At 46.7% G+C, this 19588-nt stretch overlaps 1 protein-coding gene across 3 annotated transcripts in view; it reads left to right on the forward strand.

Moving 5' to 3' along the window:
• Ahnak (AHNAK nucleoprotein) overlaps positions 1-19588 on the forward strand; it is an 88416-nt gene that overhangs the window by 30922 nt on the left and 37906 nt on the right. For all 3 annotated transcript variants that reach the window (XR_005284051.1, XM_038317761.1, XM_038317762.1), the window contains exon 5: positions 16970-17069. Coding sequence is in view for 2 of the 3 variants with exons in the window: in XM_038317761.1 (XP_038173689.1) it covers positions 16970-17069 (100 nt within the window). In the remaining variant the exon portion in view is untranslated. The remainder of the gene's footprint in view (positions 1-16969; positions 17070-19588) is intronic.

Raw genomic sequence — 19588 nt, forward strand, 5'->3', positions numbered from 1 at the left:
TCTCTCTCTCTCTCTCTCTCTCTCTCTCTCTCTCTTTTATTTTTGAGACAGGCATTTTGTATTTTGAGACACTCAAGCCAAGTATCTGAGGCTGTCCTGGAACTCACTGAGCAGACTTCCTATCTCAGTATCTTGGATGTTGGGGCTACAGGATGTTTGGAACTCTGAAATGTGGGTGGGCTTAGGGGAAGTGACTCATCTAGTGGAGATGATGAGGCTCTTAAGTCCTCTAGGCGATAGCTTACTGGCTGGGACAGTTGGGAGTCCTGGGTAGGTGGGTAGGTAGTAACTGGCCACTCAACTTTAAGGAACCTCTCAGGAGTTTTCCATCAGTCTCGGGCTGGAGGCAGTGACTACAGAATGGGGGGGGGGGTCTCCATCTTGCAAGGGCCATCACCACAGAATGAGCAGCAGGAAAGGAGACTTAAAGGGTTGGAGGGGAACCTCGGTCCTGCTTCTTCCTCTGGACGGCTGGGATCACAGCCCTGTATGCTGCCACTCTGGTGTAGGCAGTGCTGGGGCTTGAACCCACTACAAACCTCCGGTAGGTTAGGCTGACACCGCCCAATGTGCTACATCCCCAGATGTGGTAATTGCATTCAGAGTTAAGTCTACAGTAAAAAAGGGCAATTTGGACTGGTGAAATGGCTCAGTTGGTAACCGATTGCTGCCGAGCCTGACGACCTGAGTTTAATCCCTGGGACTCACATGGTAACAGGAGAAAACTAACTCCTGCAGGTTCTTCTTGGACTTCTATACACGCACGCACGCACGCACACACACACACACGTAAGAAGGGGGGTTAAGTTTAAAAGAGGAAAAAGAAAAGACAATTTCCTTGGGGGAACACAGAGTGTTCTCATTTCCAAAGGGACTGGAAGATATTGCAGTGTTCCCAATATCCTCAAAAGAGTACTAGCCTGGGAATCACTGGGGTTAGTCTCCCATGTTGGGTACATTAGGGTTCATTGTGAGCCTCTCTTTACTTCCTGGCAATGTGGATAAGGCATTAGAACTTCTAGTTCTGGCCAGTTCCCACAGTCCGTGATCTCTTTGGAAGCAGGCTGGAGAGTTAGGTGGATGGGTCATTTTGGGTGAAAAGTAAGGTATGGTTGTAATACTGAGTAATGATTTTTCTTGTGGCAGGAAATTGTCTGAAATTTTTTGAGCAGACGTGTCAGTGTTGAAATATAGCTAAGTCTCCAGCCTCCCAGACTAAAGTGGCAGCCCCCAGCAGGACTTGCATGAGGCCAATGCACACATCCTGTTTCAGAGGGCCACCTGAACTGTGAAGTTAGGAAATGCAACCCAGGAGACTCAGCTAAGTGTGCAGCTGAAGGTGCTGCTTCTTCCTCTGTCCTTCCTTTCATCATTAAACACCTCTTCTCCCCCAGGGTCTCACTATGTAGCCCTGACTGGCCCAGAACTTATTATGTAGACCAGGATGGCCTCAAACTCAGAGGTCTGTCTGCCTCTGCTTCCTGAGTGCTGGGATTAAAGGCATGTGCACCACCTCCAGGGTGTTCTCCAATTCTTTTTGTTTGTTCATTTGTTTTTTGGTTTGGTTTTCTGAGACAGGGCTTCTCTGGGTGACAGCCCAAGCTGTCCTGAAACTCAGTTTGTAGACCAGGCTGGCCTCGACGGCAGAGATTCATCTGCCTCTGCCTCCCGAGTGCTGGGATTAAAGGCACATGCCATCATGTCTAGCACATGTTCTCTAATTCATAAATGATTTTCTTGTTTACTTTAATCTCTCTCCATATAGATATTATAATAATCATTATTATTATTTTTGCTAAACTGTTTGAGAGCTAACTGCAGTAACCTCCAAGTAACCTCCTTCAATAAGTGTGGACATCTCCTTATGCAACCCTAACATAATTGCATTCAGTAAGACTCACATTGCTCTGCCACTCATTTAGCATCCATTCATAAGTTTCTTGATGACCCCTTAACAAAGCTGACATTTCCTCCCAGTTAGCCTTCAACCATCTCTGGTTCCTCCTTGGAATTTAGTTGTCATCTTCTCTATTATTTCAATCTATTGTTTTGTTTTTAATGCAGTCTGACACAGAGTCTTAAACTTGTTGCTTAGGCTGCCCTGAAACTGCTTATGTATGATTGGCCTCGCGCTAATGCTGATCTTCCTGCCTCTGTCTCTCGGATTCTGGGATTACAGTTGTGAGCTACTATTGCTTCAATCTAGGTCTCACTGGGAATGTCACTTTACAGCTCAGCCTGGCCTTCAACCACACTCAGCAACTGTAACTTTTTTCATTTAAAATTTAGTGTGTGTGTGTGTGTGTTCGCGTGCGCGCGCGCGCGTATTCCATGGCTGAAGTGTGGAAGTTAGAGGACGCACCTTGGGACAATGGGACCATGTGTTCTTAGGGATTGAACTCAGGTCCTCAGGCTTTGGTGGCAGGTAATTTTACCTGCTGCCCTCTTGCTGGTCCGGGCATTGATATTTTTGAAGGGCATAGGGCCAGTCATTTTGTAGCAATGTCCTTTGGTCTGGTGTGTCTGACGCTGTTCCTTATGATCACATCAGGTGATGCATTTAGGGGGGAGGGGAGGACACTTGCAGAAGTAAGGTTGGGTGCGTTTTAGCTCATTCTTCAGAAGACACATAAGTGTGCTAGCTCCATTTAAGTAGGAGCTTGCCAGACTTCTTCCTTGTAATCTTGCCATGTTTTCCCCTCCAGAATTAACAAGTAAATCTAAGTTTTCAAGCCAGAAGTCCATGTTTGGGCAAGCTTATTTCTCAAGTGTGCTTTAAAGGCTGGTGGCATGCTTGGCCTTGGCATGGTCTCTGGTTGGGGATTTTGAAAATGGGGCTCTGGCCTAGGGCTCTGCCGCACACAGCAGCTTTCTGTCTATCCTCACGAGGACAAAGAATTCTGTGCATGAATGCTTGCCTCAGAGCTGGAATACCATGTGCTGTTTACCAGCCTCTGAGCCGCCCTGTGGCGTCAGGCAGCTTCAAGGGCCTCCTGAGGCTGAATGCTCCTTGCAGAGTAGCAGCCTTGTGCCATAGCAAATGTGTGGGGGGAACGTTTTGCTGAGGAGGGTGGTTTCAGTTCCCCATAAATGCCTCTGGTTTTTTTCCACAACAAGCTTGAGGTCTGGCAGGCATGGAAGACTTTCCAGTAGGAGGGCTGAGATTGGAAAGGGTTACAGATGGAGAATCCTTCTTTTTTTTTTTCTCTCTTTGGACAGACAGGTCCTTCTAGTGCACAGCGTGCTTTATCTCAGAACATCTCACCCTGTGTTCTCAGCTCCACCCAGGAAAGCAGGCACGACCCACTCCATTGCACAGTCTAGAGAGGCAAGGCTTTCAGTTGTGAACACAGCAGAGTGGCCTCAGCTCAGAGCCTGGAAGGGGAGATCCTGCCTAGGGAAATCAAAGCTTTTAGATTTTAGAGGCAAAATTACTTTTCTTTCCTATGATAGTTCCCTAAAGGAAGGGGGATTTAATTTTGAGGAGGGAGTCATGAAGAAACAGGAAGTGTCTCTTGAAGTCTGTGGGGTCTTACACATTTTTTTTATCTCTGAAAGTATTAAGGTACTACTAATAAAAACTAGAGCCAAGTATGATGGACCACGCCTTTAACCCCAGCACCAGGCAGGCGGAAGCAAGTTGATCTCTCTGAGTTCAAGGCCAGCCTGGTTTACACAGTGGGTTCTACGCGAGCCAAGGATGTGCGGTGAGACCTTGTCTCAAAACAAAGAAAATAAATAACAAATTAACAAAACCCAAATAACTGGGGCTGGAAAGGTGACTCAGTAATTAGGAGCACTCACTGCTCTTGCAGGTGACCTAGTTCAGCACCCACATGGCCATCTGTCACCACCTGTCAATCCAGTTCCTGGGGATCTGACACCCTTCAGCCCTCCTGAGACTCATGCATTTATACGATGCACATACACTCATGAAGGTTCACAGACATACACATAAGTCAGAACTCTAAATCCTGAATCCTGGGGCTAGAGAGATGGCTCGGTGGTTAATGGCATTTGCTACTCCTCTGGAGGATCTGGGTTTAACTCCTAGCACCCACAAGTCAGTTCACAACGATCCAAAACTCTAGTTCCAGAGGATCTGAAACCCGTCTGACCTCGTATGGCACTGGACACACATGTGGTATATATACGTGTATTCAAGCAATACACTCATACACATTAGAGAAAATTTTGAAAACTAGCTATCAAATGCCAGGCGGTGTGGCACGCACCCGCAATCCCAACACTTTGGAGGTAGAGGCAGGTGATCTCTGAGTTTGAGGTTAGCTCCAGGACAACCAGACACAGAAAAACCCTGTCGGGGGGAAAAAGCTGTCAGTTTTGTGGGTTCCTATCTCTGGGACCCTGGGTAACCCATCAAAACTCTGTGTCAAGAGGCTGGGGATATAGCTTGTTGGTAGAGTTCTTGCCTGCCATGTTCAGTCCTCAGGACCCAGGTTAGGAGATGGTTGTGTCTCGGTTTCCTCATCTATAAGTTGAAAAGAAGGGAATGTATTTCTCTTACAGCATTGTGAGAATGATTGTGAAATAACATACATATTTTCTTCCTAAAACTCCAACTTCTGTTGCATGAAAAATTAACATACGGCGTGCTCGGTATATAGTAAATATTGCACGAGCTAGTCCTATGAACTGCTTGCTAACTCTGTGTTGTTATGTTACACACAACTCCATGAGGCAGGTACTAATTTTGTCCTAAATAGACAGGTTCAGACAGGGTCCACATTCTCACTGGAGTATATTCTGAGAAGCCCCATGAATTTATCAGAGTGTTGTTTTTACTACCAGGAAAGCTGGGTTAGTAAACCGTGTTCCAAGGCTTTGACCAGAGCTGGGGGAGGTTTTCCAAGCAGGGAGGCAACAGGAGTGAAAGCCAGGGGTGCTGGAGGGAGGCTCAGCAGGGCGAGGCTAGGAGGAGCAACAGGAAGGGTGGGAACTCGGAAACCTGAGGCCCCAGCGGCACGCGTGTCAGGATCAGCCCTGGAAGGCAAAGACTGAGCAGTGAGGCCTTGACCCAGGCTTGGCCTCCTGGGCAGCTGTCACTCCTTAGGCCTCCTACCCGGTGCTAGTCCCAGTCTTTCCTTCTATCCAGCTTCACTCTCCCACGATACTGAGTAAGAGACTACAAAGGACCTGAATGTATTAGTTAGCCCCGCCCTCTGGTTTCCGGATCCCCGCACCCGCCCTTGAGAATGGTGCATTGCTCTGGCCAGTCTGGGGCCCTGGGAGGCTGAGCCCCGGTTCTGGGGGGAGGGTTTGGGAAAGAGGGGGGCTTCCACACAAGGATTGGGAATAGGAGAGACTTGCCCCCAAGCATGGTGTTTCCCCGCATATCTCTGCACCTGCCATGCCTGCTGGACTCCAGAGTGAGAATCAGCCAACACATTGCAGTATGAGCAGGGTCTCCTTGCTTCCAGAGTGGGATGGGTTCCACGGCCTAGATACCTAAAACCTAGACACCTAAAAACTCTTCATTCCATAGACTGTAACCTAGAACTAGGAAACAAGTCAAAATCCAAGGGGGAAGCCAGGACAAGAATGGATTAGTAAGAACCAGGAGGATTGGGAAGAACCCGAGACAGGTGAAGGGTGTAGAGAAGGAAGAAGAGAAAAAGGAAGAAGAGGGTTAGGGGTGTGATTCAGCGGTCTAGTGTGTGCAGAACGTTGGCTTTATTCCTTACCAAGGGGACAGCCCCAAGGGGTGGCTTCGGAGGGTTTGAGCCCCGCCTTTCCGGGAGCCACAAATAAAGGCTCTGTAAGTAAATCAGAGCTCTTGCAACATCAAGGCAAGTTTTTTGCTCTAACCCCAAAGCAAATGATCTGACACCCTCACCTCTACCCCAACTCTGCAGTCTGACTGTCAGTGTCCAGGGAATAAGGGAGCCCAGACTCTGGCAGGAACTGCAGCCACTTTCAGCCAAATGGCCAATCCTCGAACTAATCTGAGTTCTCTCACCATTTTTTTTAGGCAGATTTTTTTTCATTTATTCAGACCTGGCTGCACTGAAGCAATGGACCAGGCCGAGGGCCAAACAAGACTGGGTATAGGGCACTGGGCAAACACAGACTAGCAGGGACTATCGAAGCTGCTCCATGTGGTTTACGTTTCATGCCTTGCCTCTGGGACTCTCTTACCTGGTGGCTTCTTCCTTTAACTCTTTGCCCTTGAACTCTAAGATGGAGCATCAGTCCCAACTTTTTCCTTTATCTAGACTTTGCCCGAAATATGACATTGTATATGGCAGTCTCTTTGGCTTACACTTTTGAATGTTGGTATTTAAAAAGAGGGCTGTGGGGCTGAGGAGCTAGCTCAGGACCTAAGTGCCTGCTGCTCATGCCTTTAATTCTGCTGTCCAGAATCCAGGTAAGAGGTGGGCATGGCCTTCCAGTCTGTAACCCTATCAGTGAGGATGGGAGTGGGGACAGAGCACACCCCAGAGCTCTCTGGCCTGACAGTAGCCAGTTGGTGAGCAAGGTCAAGTAAGAGACAAGGTAGAAATAGAGAAAGATAGAAAAGACTAAAGATCTAAAGATAATTAGAAAAGACTTTGACCGCTGGCCTTCACATGCATGAGCATAGATTTGTACCCACATGCACATGCACTCATGAATAAACATGTACACACGTACAAATACAGACAAATAATAATAAAAATAGGACTTGTGTGTGGCCTGCGGATGTAGCATGCATGAAGTCCTGGGCTCACTGCATCACAAGCCTGGGGTGGTGGCACACACTTGAAATCCCAGCCAGCACTCAGGAAATGGAGGCAGGAGAATCTGAAACTCAAGGTCATCCTCCCAGTGATAGCTTGGGTTATGCAAGAAGGGGTGGGCTGCCCTTGGTGACTATTTAAGACCCATCTCCTGGAGTCTGACAGCTCTCATTACCCAGCTGAAGTCACACTGGATTGCAGTATGGGCAATTAGTCCCCTCCCTATCAAGGAGACCTTAGACCCAAAATGGAAAGCACTGAGCTTGTTCAGCCAGTGCAGTGTGGCCGGCTTTGTGCTTTTCCTGGGTGTGTGGTCTCTTCTGGGGTGCATAGCTGCCAGGCAGCTGGTGCTCTGTCCCCTAGCTCACGCGGCCAGACTGGGGGTGGGGCTGGAATGTGAAAAGCCAGGGGGAGAAGGATGACGGGCATTTTCTATTTGTAAGTCTGCGAGTTTGGCTTGCCACTTGAATTTCAAGTGAGCCCTTCATGCAGATAGGGAAGTCAGGTGAGAGAGCAGAGGCAGTCGATGTAAATTGTCTAAATTCCTAGAAAATAAATTCTAGGGATTTCAACTGTAGGAGGAAGGTGGCTCAGGTTGACTAAACTCCAGGGAAATTTGCTGCAGGGGTGGGGCCTGGCAGTGGGGAAGCTTTTGCTTTTTATCTGTTTGCATACCATGTTTCCCCTCAAATTATTTTGCCTATCGAATTATATCTAACAGACAAATTAAAGCTTTGAACTAAGGTTTTTATTTATCTATTTTTGTCTTAACTGAGCTGCGGATCTCTTCTGGAGGAAAAAAAAAATCCCACTCCTTTTAAGTACTGTTTTTGGTTACCGCTCTTTGTTTGAAGTAATTACTACCCCGAAAAGTGGGAAATAACAGATTGCTGGTTATCAGAAGGAAGTAAAGTGCTTTGGATCAGCCAGACGCCTGCCCTGGATGGCCACTCTAGACCCTGCCAACCGCCCAGGTACAAAGCCTGTACTGCATGTTCTGCAAACCCTCCCTTTCGTTGTTTCCAGAGGGGAAATGGTTGGATCCTGTGTGTCACTTGCTGTGTTCTTGTTATATAACCACGGAGAACCTGTGATAGGCTTTGTTGGTCACAGGAGCGAGCACAGGAAAAAACATGGGAGTTGTGGCTTGTCTCCTATTCGCTGTGCCCTGACAGTGGGTTGAACTTGTAGGCTGTGGTGGATTTTCGAGCACTTGCTTAATACTCACTAGGAAGATTTAAAAGTTGCATGGGGGTAGGGTGGCTGGAGAGATGGCTCATTGGCTAAGAGGGACTCCTGCTCTTCCTGAGGACCAAAGATTGGTCCAGCACCAACATTCAGTGGCTAGCATCCATCTACAACCCAGGGTCCAGGGGATCTGACCCCCTTTTCTGGCCTCCTTGAGTACCTGAACTCATGTGGCATATACTCACACAGACACATACATACCAATTAAAAAAAGAAAACTTAGTGGGGTATGGTGGCATATACTTTTAATCTTAGTACTCTGGAGGCAGAGGGAGGTGACTCTCTGAGAGTTTGGGAACATCCTGATCTACACAGCAAGTTCCAGGACAGGCAGGGTTATATAGTGAGACCCTGTCTCGAAAAACAAAAACAAAAGAGTAGATGAGAATGTTCTAGTGGGGCAGCTGGCGTGTTGGCTTATGCAGAGAAACAAGCCTTATAGAGGTGCCTCAGCTTTGCCCATACCTAATCAAGACCCAGGGAACCCGTGGCCCCCCAGGTTCCCCTTACTTTTTATTGTGATGGTTGTCAGTTTTGGCAGCCTTCAGACTGGCCTTGCCAGTCATTCTCAGCTTGTTCCAGCATTCTTAACCTGCACTCTCGAGCCGCCCTGCTTTGGTGCAAGCTTCTCTTCTCTCATCCCTTGGGTTTCAGCTTCAGGGACATTTCCTTCTGGAAGCTTGTCCTGATGCCTCTATCTTCCCTCACTATTCTGTGTGCTCTTGTTACTCTGGTTTCCTGCTCAGTGCTACTTACATTCAGTTATCAGTGACAGAGTTTGGCAGTCTGCCTCCCCCATCAGATTGTCAGCTTTGAGGGATGCTGTGTTCTTTTTCTTTCTTTTCTTTTTCTTTTTCTTCGTTTTTTTTTTTTCCGGTTTTTCAAGACAGAGTTTCTCTGTTTAATTCTGGCTGTCCTGGAACTTGCTCTGTAGACCAGACTGGCCTCAAACTCAGAGATCTGCCTGCCTCTGCCCCCAGAGTGCTGTGATAAAAGGCGTGTGCCACCACTGCCCAGCTGATGCTGCGTTCTTGTTTATCATTTTATCTCTGGCATAGTGCCAAGCACATGGCTCGTGGCACCCAGCACATGGCAGAAACTCTAACAGCCACCAAGTCACTATCTTATCACTGCACACACGTCCCCTCAGCAGCGTATACACCTGTTTCCCGTCTATCCCTCGTGGCGTACGCAGTCTTGGAGGTATTTTCCTAGATCCAGAATGAGAACAAATACAAATAAAGAGAAGCCGAAAAACAAACACCAGGACAGCTGTTCTCCTTTTCTTCTTCTCGGAGTTATCGTTGGGTTTTTTGCAGGCCAGCTGCTTTCCTTGAGCTGCGGGAGTGTGAATTCAGCTGTGGTCAGGAATGCAAGGTCTACGGTCTGTTTGGTGCCACCCCTCAGATCTGCACTAGCCTAGCTTCCAGAATGGCGAGTGTGTAGCAAGGAGGCCAGGGAGAAGCTTGGAGACACAGGGAGCGAGGGCCTAAGATCTGAGAATGGTGGAAAGCTCTGCCACCGGAGAAGGGCAGGTGGAAGAAAGTCATCAGCTGGGTCCCAAAGTACAGGCAGGCATCTGACACGCTGACTTCACCCGTGACTTCAGTTAGCGAAGTGTGGTTTGGATTTTTCTGTTGCTCTTCCGTTATTTTCACTTTTTTTTTTTTTTTTTTTACCAATTATTAAAAGAAAAAATAGAATCAGGAATGGTGGCACATGCCTTTATCCTAGCACTGCAGGCAGATCTCTGTGAATTCAAGGTCAGCTTTGTATACATCAAAAGTTCCAGGACAACTAGAGCTATGTAGTGAGACCCTGACTCAATGCCACCCCCCTCTAAACAACAACAACAACAACAACAACAACAACAACAAAACCAAGCTATAATGGTGGTTTGCACCTGTAGCTCTAGCTACTTGGAAGGTTGAGGCAGGAGGATTACTTGATCCCAGGAGTTTAAGACAAGCTTGAGCAACAAAGCAAGACCCTGTCTCCAAACACAATAGGGGCTGGAGAGATAGAGAGGATCCAGGTTCAGTTGCCAGAACCTACATCGTGACTCATAGCCATCTGTAATGCCAGGGGATCTGATACCCTCTTTTGGCACATGTATGCACATGGTATGCAGACATACATGTAGGTAAAATACTCATATACATTAAAACAAATACATATTTAAAACAAAACAATCCCTCCAAAAAATTAAATTGTGTATGTGAGTGTGTGTAGGTGCTCACTTGTACTGGAACGCCTGTGTAGGCTAGAAGAGGTATTGGATTTCCTGAACCAGGAATTACAGGTAGCTGTGAGCTGCCTGATGTGGGTGCTGGAAACCAGATTCAGATTTTGTGAAAGAGTAGTAAGTGTTCCTAACCACTGAGCTATTTCTCACCCCTGTTGTGGAATATTAGTTGAAGACATGTTACATTTGTTTATTCTGTGGAACAGTTGTTTAATGATGCAAAGCTGTGTTGCATTCTTTTATGTTGCATTTGTTTAACACTGTGAAGCTGTGTTTCTTTGCCTGCCTAAAACACCTGATTGGTCTAATAAAAAGCTGAATGGCCAATAGCTAGGTGGGAGAGGGATAGGCAGGGCTGGCAGGCAGAGGAATAAATAGGAGAAAAAGAGAGGGACAGAAAAAGGAGAGGAGGATATCAGGGGCCAGTCACCCAGGTACACAGCAAGCCATGGAGAAAAAAAAGGTATATAAAATGTAGAAAGCCCAAAAGATAGAATAATATAAGAAAAGCTGGCTAGAAATAAGACAAGCTAAGGTTAGGCATACATAAAAAAGAATAAGCCTCCACGTGTTTGTTTGGGAGCTGGGTGGCAGACCCCCAAAGAGCAAAGAGTCAAGAACAAAAAAAAAACCCAAAAAGAAGCAAAACAATAACAACAACAAGCACACACACACACACACACACACACACACACACACACACACACCCTAAATAAATAATAGCTGGGTATGGTGCTCAAGGCTTATAAATCCACTTCTTGGGAGATTGAGGCAGAAGAATCATGAATTCAAGGCCATGCTGTTCTACATAGCAAGACCTGTTTCAACATATAAATGCACACACACATACACATGAATCTTTCTTTTTCTCTTCCTTCCTTCCTTCCTTCCTTCCTTCCTTTCTTTCTTTCTTTCTTTCTTTCTTTCTTTCTTTCTTTCTTTCTCTCTCTCTCTCCTTTTTTTTTGAGACAGGGTTTCTCTATGTAATAGCTCTGCCTGTCCTGGAACTCACTTTGTAGACCAGGCTGGCGTTGAACTCACAGAGATCTGTCTTCCTCTGCCCTGCAAGTGCTGGAATCAAAGGTGTGCACCACCACTGCCCAGTAGCGTGTGCATCTTTCAATGAGATGAAATTCTGAGTGGTATTCCAAATGTGTATATTTTTTAATTTTATTTTTCCCACTGTGTGTATGCATGTATGTGTGACTATGTAGTATATGAGTGTGTCATGTATGCAACATATATTGGTGAGGTGTGGCATATGTGGAGGCCAGAAGAGGACATCAGTGTCCTGCTGTCATTCTCTGCCATATGCCCTTGAGACAGAGTCTCTCCCTGAACCTGGAGCTCGACTGGCAGCCAGGGAAGCCCCAGCAATGCCGTCTCTGCTCCTGACCATGCTGGGGTTACAGGTGAGTGTGGACACGTAGGGTTTTACACATGTGCTGCACATTTCAACGCAGCTCCTCATGCTTGTGAAGCAGGCACTGTTGCCCACCGAGCCATTGCCCCAGCCTCGGGTTTTGTTTTATTAAGACATTAAAATGAAACACCTTTATTTGTTCTTCCTTCCTTCCCTCCTTTCTTTCCTCCCTTTCACTCTTTCTTCCTTCCTCCTGAGTTTTCTGATTCCCAGAATTAGTTTCTCTGAGGAAGTGATGGCTGGCCTTGCCTTTATTACAACTGATTGTCCCCTCTCCTTTCCTGCCCTCCAGTTCTTCTTGAGCCTGCTCAAACACACAACAGTGGCCAGGTTGCCAGTGTAGACCACTACAGAATGAGACAAAGCCCTACGTCTTTTGCTAGGAGGCATTTGGCTATGACATGCTGGCATATGAGTGCAGAAAAATATTTGTGTTCTCCCAAACATATGTTTATGTTTCTCAGGTTGGGACAAAGTCCTTCTAAAAACATCTTGAGGGCTGGGGATGTGGCGCCATTGGTAGAGTGACTGCCTACCACGCACGGCATGCATGGTTCGATTCCTAGCACTTTACTATATAAACCGGGCACAGTGGAGATGCATACCCGTAATTCAAGCCATCCTCAGCTGCATAGACAGTTCAACACCAACCTGTGATACAAGAAACCTCGTCTTTAAGAAATGACTGGCTTGCGGATTTGTGCTGGCCTAGCATTCCCAGTTCCTTGCCAGCTTCTTCAGCCTCCCCAGAGTTCTCCTGTGGGTTCCTCTTCCACAGAGATTAAACTTCTGCTGGCTAAAACTGAGATAAAAAGATTATTCACTAGGGCAATGGGAAGTCAGGAATCTCACCATTGATTCTTTTATCTCAAAGGGGAGACAAACACTCCAAGATAATTCTTTAATTTGCTATCCAGTGTGGTCAGCCAGCTTTGGCAATCTAAAACCAATCTGGATTTTGCAAATCCCTGGAGCAATCAGACTGGCTGATCAGATGGGGCTATACAAGGACCTGCACGTAGGACTGAGAAGAACAGGTTCAAACCTGATTCGTTACATTCATGAAACTGTCTTCCCTAGCAACCACGGGTCTCCAGGCCAATCAGATTACACCAGCCTTGCAGTACCCGTGTGAACCCATACTCAAGGAAGCTGGCTAGGCCAGGCTTAGGTGGGGCAACCGAAGCCTGAGAAGTGTGTGATTTGAGAGCTTCAGGACAGGCTTCTCTAGCCAGAAATATCTCCTCTACCAACCTGTCAAGGGTGTCTGCAATTTCACCATCACGGGGCCATTTATTTTCTGTTTCCATGGCTTTCTCTTTGCCATGCCTCTCTTGAGTGCAGTTGGTCTGGGATACATGATTCCATTAACCTTCTCCCTTTAAGTAATATGGGTTCAATTAAACCATGTTTAATCTGTTGGGTAAGCTCAGTTCCACTTTTTAATATCAGGCCCCTGCACAGTCCATTTTGCCTACTCCAGTCCCTGTTCTGTTTGTTAAGATAGGAAGTAAAGTTTGAAGCTAGATGGCCTAGTGGGGACAGGATGGCCGGAAGCAAGGGCCTGGGGACCAGCAGGCTTCGCTACATGGATTTTCAGCACTGTGAGGATTGGGTGGGCCTTGGCCTGGGACCTGACGGCTTCTGAGGGGAGATGCGTGGCCGAACAGTTGGCCACTACACGAACTCCTTCTCTTTTCTCTGTTTGTGGCTTGTTCCACTTCCTTTCCTCTCACGTCTACTCTCTGTCCTCTCTTCCCCCTTGGGCATCCTCATTCTAGGTGTTCTCATGCAGGCAGGGCCTTCTCATAAGACATTTCTAACAGGCCAGAGCTTGGCCACCCATCCTCAGTCCCTCCTGAAGGTTGGGGAATGGCAAAAGAGTAGTGGGGCTGAAGATTCCTTAGCTTGCACAACTGCTTGGAGCAGACCCGGAGACTGTTTCATGGGAGGCCAGCCTGATGCTACACATTTGCGCTAAAGCCGGAAGCCCCTACCATCTCTTCCTCTCTCTGTGGCCACCAGAGCCCACTTGTGCTTTATCTCCTCAGGTAGCTCTTCTAGACTGCTCGCCTTCAAGGTTATGATATCATAAACTCCACATTATCTTTCTTTCTGAGACAAGAGCTTCTGTAGCTGAAGTTTCTTTTAAATTCCTGATCTTCCTGGCATGCACTACCACACCGCTGACTGGCTGGAAACTCCATGCATTCTCCCCCCCCCCCCCCCACAGCTCTTACCAATTGTGTGTGTATGTGTGTGTGTGATATGAATGTGCTTGAATGCATGTTTTTGTATGTGTGCGAACACACGTATATGGGTATGCATGTGTGGTGTGTGCAGGCCTGATTGTTTTTGATTGACCTTCAACCTTATTAAGCCAGGGTCTCTCAAGCAAGCCCAGAGCTTGATGACCATGGTTAGTCTTGTTAGCCAGCTTGTTGGGAGTTTCCCTGTGACTGGGATCACAGACAGGCCGCTGTGCCTGTCTGCCACTCGTGTGGGTTTCTCGGGATCTGAACTCGGGTCCTCACTCTTGCACAGTAGGAGTTCTGACCAGGGAGCATCCGCTCTACCTCTTCACATATTCAACAAATTATTTATTTATCTAATCCACATGGGAAATAGAAAGACACAAGGTCTTCTGCATAAATTGGGAGTATGGGAATCATGGGAGAGGACAAAAGGGGAGAGGAGAGGAAGGGAAGATAGCAGAGAAAATATATAGCTCAATAAAAACAATTTAAAAATTATTATTTTATGTGTGTGTATGTGCCTGAGTATATGTCTGCGCACCTATGCATGCAAGGGCCTGGGAAGCCAGAAGAGGCGTAGGACCCTTGACCTGGAATTTCAGGTGGTTGTGAGCTGCCTCACGATTACATAGCAAGTCTCCAGAGCTGGAAGGGGTTAGCATGTGAATGAGAACAATTTGGCCTGGCTTGGCACATGGTCTGTGCTAATGTGTTTGCCCTTATTATTTCATTGTTGTTGCCGAAAGGGAAAAGCATTCCTTTCTTCTGTGGTTATTTGGACTTCTTCGGAGATGCATTTTGTAACTGAGAATTGAACAAATTGAAAGAAAAGAAACAGTTATCAAACACTTATCCAACCAAACTTTTTTCTGGGAAAGCCATGATTGTTTTTTTGGAAAATATTTCATATCTGACTAATCTTCCAGGAATTTTGGAAATGTGTAATAAAGAATCAGTGTGATGGAACTAACCTATGCACAGCTTTTAAGAGCCTTAGATGTTTCATGTCATTTAAAACGAGATTTGTTTATTTTTGTTTTCTGTGTATGCATAAGTGCCTGCATGTATGCATATGCACTACATGAATATAAGGCCCATGGAACCCAGAAGAGGGTGTCAAATCCCCGGAGCTGGAGATACAAATGATTATGAGCTGCCAGATGTGTGTGCTAGAGACCAAACTCTGGTCCTCTGCAAGAGGGGCAAGTTCTAATCTTCTCCAGCCCATTAAGCCACCTTTCCAGCTCAGATGTCATGTCGTTAAAGAGAGATGGAAACATTTAGTGGAAAGAGCATTTTAATAATTCATCCATCCATCCATTCATTCATTTGTCATTCCTCCAAGTCACAAGTATTTCCACAGTGCCCAGGCCCCGTGTGAGGCTCCGGGATGCAGAGACTAGCAGCCTGTTGTTCTAGGCCATAGGGAAAGTGTCGTGAAGAATGTGCTAATTGTTTATGGTTAGGAAAAGTTTAATGGCTTCACAAACTGGGACAGGACAGAAAGCCCATCTGTAGGGAGGACTTGCAAGTCAGGTAAGACACACACGAAGTGCAGGGCCTCAGCTCATCCCATTCATCATCCTTTACATTAGTTTTCTTTTGAGAGAGAGTAATTTAATTTTTCTTTTCCTTTTTTTTAAAATAAAGTTTTGTGTTTAAAAAGATGTAAGGATTTATTTATTTACTTTTATGCATTCCAGTGTTTTGCCTGAATGTATGTATGTTCACGATATGAGTGACTGGTGCCCAAGGAGGCCAGACGAGGGCTTGGATCCCCTGGAACTGAAGTTACAGATGGTGTGATGCTCTATATGAGTGCTGTGAATGGAACCCAGAGCCTCAGAAAAAACAAGTGCTCTTAACCACTGAGCTGTCTCCAACCCCTGTGTTATTTTGAGACATGGTTTTATATAGCCCAGGCTGCCTCAAACTGGCTGTGTAGCCAAAGATGACCTTGAACTCCTGATCCTTGTGCTTCTACCTCCTGTGTGCTCAGATGACCAGTGTAAGAGAAATTTCGTAGGATGAAGGATTGGGGAGATGCCTGGGGAAGAGTGCTTGCTCTCCAATCGTGAGGACTAGAGTTCTAATCTCAGCACGCATGTAAGGAGCCAGGTGTCCCTGCAAACGCCTGTAACTCCAGCACTGATTTTTGTTCTAATTAGTTAAAAACAAAACCAAATGGCAACAGAATAATTCAAGCCACACTTCATGTGACTACCAGCATAGCTGAGAAAATGAACAGCCCACGTTCAGGAAGAGATCCTGCCTCAAAAGTAGAAGGCAGAGAATGATAGAAAAGGATGCCCAGCAGCCCCTCCAGGCCTTCCTGAGTGTGCACAAGCTTGCTTCCCTACCTGTGTGCATATACTTACACAGACCAGACACAAATAAATAAATGAATATCTAAAATAATTTTCTAGAATGGCAGGGAAAGAGTAACCTATTGAAACCATGGCTGGCAGCTAAGTTCTCCATGAGTTGACTTCCATGTTGCTGTCAGACGGACTCTGGCTATGGCTAGGAAATCCAAAGGCAATGTGGGCTTTCCTTTGTGATAGGATAGAGACGACCCCTGGGTTGGAGATCTACCTCATATGTCTTCAGTGGAGTACAGCCTACTGCTTGTATGTCCCATGACATCTAGCTTAGAGCTGGACAGAGAGAAAAGTTTCCATGGACAGTAACTGACCAGCTTGCTGGTCCAACACAAACTCCTTCTTACACATGGTTCACAGTGTCGAACTGTGTCTTGTTTCTCTCCTTCTGCCCCTGTGAGGCCCTTGAGGAGAGGGACTAGATCTGGTGATTGACGAACTGGAGACAGTGTCCTCTTTGTATGAAATTGATGTGACTGTGATCTCAGGGTCTTCTGCTGTCTTCTCTGTAGCCAGAGCTTCAGGCAAGGGTATGGCTGGCCCGGGAGGTGTGGGGAGTAGTTTGGGAAAGGTGTTTTCTCTAATGTTTCATACATCCCTGCAGTATATAGCTGAGAAATGTTAATCCACGGGATGGTGTTGAGTGACTCCTTAATCATCTTTATCCTTATCAATAGAGCTCAGCACAGCCTTCAGCCCTGGACTGCAATGACGGGAATCAACCCAAGGAAGCCATCGATAAAGCTGGGGCAGCTTCAGTCCCCACCCCAGATGCAGGTGAGAGAAGTGGTGGGGACTGGGACAATGACAGCCTTCTTGATAGAGTGACATAGTGTCTGCATGAGAAGGCTCAGGAAAGCACCAGCGGATGCCATGACTTCCGGGGCTGTGGATGTCCGTCTGGGAAGGAGCTGGCTCAAGGATGCCGGAGCGCAGAAATTCAAAACCTTCTCTCCTTCATCCTCTAAAAATATTTTTCTTATTTTTAATTATGTTATGTGTATGTGTCTGTGTGGGTATGGGTATTTGAATACAGGTGCAGGTGGACAGAGGCGTTGGATCTCATGGAGCAAGAGTTAGAGCTGGTTGTTAGTGGCCCAACATGGGTGCTGGGAACTGAGCCCAGGTCCTCAGCAAGATCTTATTTTTTAAAGATTTATTTATTTGTTTGTTTGTTTGTTATGTATACTGTGTTCTGCCTGTATATCTGCCTGCAGGCCAGAACGGGACACCAGATCTCATTATAGATGTTTGTGAGCCACCATGTGGTTGCTGGGAATTGAACTCAGGACCTCTGGAAGAGCAGCCTGTGCTCATAACCTCTGAGCCATCTCTCCAGCCTGAGCAGCAAATTCTTTTAACTGATCCATCTCTCTAGCCCCCATGTTTTTGTTTTTGCTATTTTTGATACAAGGTATTACTGTGTAGTCCAAACTATCCCTAAACTCATCATGTAACTCAGGCTGGTCTTAAACTTGAGATCCTCCCAAGTGCTGGGTTTGCAGGTGTGGCTCACTATGCCCCTTGGAGTCTCTTCCGTCACCCCTCCACCTCTTACGTATTCCGAAATCTCTCAAGACTGCGTGCAGCTGGGGCTGGGGCTGCATGGCAGAGAGCGGGTCTCAGCCCTCCTGCTTCAAGGGAGCACTACGGATGGCCCTCTCTTGTGAGTGTCTCCGGTGAATAATCACAGCTACTTTGTTTTCAAGACCACAGCAGTGCCAAGGAAGGTGGCATGAACCTTTAATCCCAGCACTTAGAGGCAGAGGCAGGCAGATGTCAGTGTGTGCAAGGCCAGCCTGGTCTACATATGAAGTGCTGGCCGTATCATGTACACAGAGAGGACATGTTCCACGGTAACCCTCTTTTCCTATAAGCTCACAAATGGCAGACTTCCCCTATGGATTTGTGGATTAATCTTGAGGCTCCACCACCTTCCCCACCACTGTGGACTCTGGATAATATTGGGGGGCCTACTGAATCCCAAGCCAGCCTACTCCCCCAAGCTCCAAGCTTATACCTCTTGGGTGCCCAGCATTGTACTCTGTCTCCTCCTGCCGTTGCCCCCGCCCTCCTGATTTCTGTGCTAGCTTCTGGTCACCACAGGTTGCCCACATCCTTGATATCTCTGATGGCTGAGGTTTTCACTGCTGCCTGCAGACACCTCCTGTCTTCCTGTCTTAAGTATTTTTCTTCCATGCCAGAGTGAGCTCAAAGAGTGTCCGTCTAAAACAAACACACACACATATACAGTCATATCATTTTGTTCTTTCTTGAGGTTCTCCAATGGCTTCTCACAACTTTCATGGTAAAGTTCATGTCCTTAGCACTCAGGGTGGCTTGTGATCGGTTTCTGTCTCAGTGCCCCCTTATTCCCACAGGGCGTCTTACATTCCAGTCATGCTGGAGTGCTCACAGGTACCCAAGCCATGAGGCTGGGCCACACATCTTGTCTTCATGACATTCTTCCAATACCTTGCTTTATTGTTAGTTGGTTTGCTCTTTATTTTTATCAGTACTGGAGATTGAATGTAGGATCTTGTATACATGAGATAAGCCCTCTGCTGCCGATCCACAGCCCCCAGCCCTCTTGTTATTTTTTCTTTTGAGATAGGATATCATTAAGTTGTCCTGGTTATCCTGGAACTTTTAATCCTCCTGCATTAGCTTCTCTAATAGTTTCCCAACAACCCATGCTCTGAGTTTTTGATGATTCTCTTCCCCCATTCTGGCCCACCTGAGTCTCCAAGACTCTGTGTTTCCCAAGGTTCCTGGGCAAACTTGCACCAATTCCCACACTGCTGGACTACATGGTGGGTGGGGGGAGGGTCTGCAAAGAATGCCTGGTAAACAAAATGAGCAAAAGATGGCAAGAGCCACTGGCTGGCTTCGTGGAGCTCATGGTAGTTTGTACCCTCTTGCTCTTGAGAGCAAGTTTGATTTCTTATGGTGTTTGCCTTCCTAAGAAGGTGTTTGTTTCTTTTTTTTTTTTTTTGTTTTTTTTTTTGTTTTTCGAGACAGGGTTTCTCTGTGGCTTTAGAGCCTGTCCTGGTACTAGCTCTTGTAGACCAGGCTGGTCTCGAACTCACAGAGATCCGCCTGCCTCTGCCTCCCGAGTGCTGGGATTAAAGGCGTGCGCCACCATCGCCCAGCTAGGTGTTTGTTTTTTCTTCAGTTTATTTCGTCATTGATTAGGTATCTTGGGATTTAAAGGGGTTTAGTATTAGATCCCTGCCCTCAAATGACCTGAATCCTGGACAAGTGTGTCAGTTCTTTCCTACCACCACGTGGGATTC

The sequence above is a fragment of the Arvicola amphibius genome, chromosome 1 (assembly GCF_903992535.2).
Source record: "Arvicola amphibius chromosome 1, mArvAmp1.2, whole genome shotgun sequence".
Taxonomy (NCBI): Eukaryota; Metazoa; Chordata; class Mammalia; order Rodentia; family Cricetidae; genus Arvicola; species Arvicola amphibius.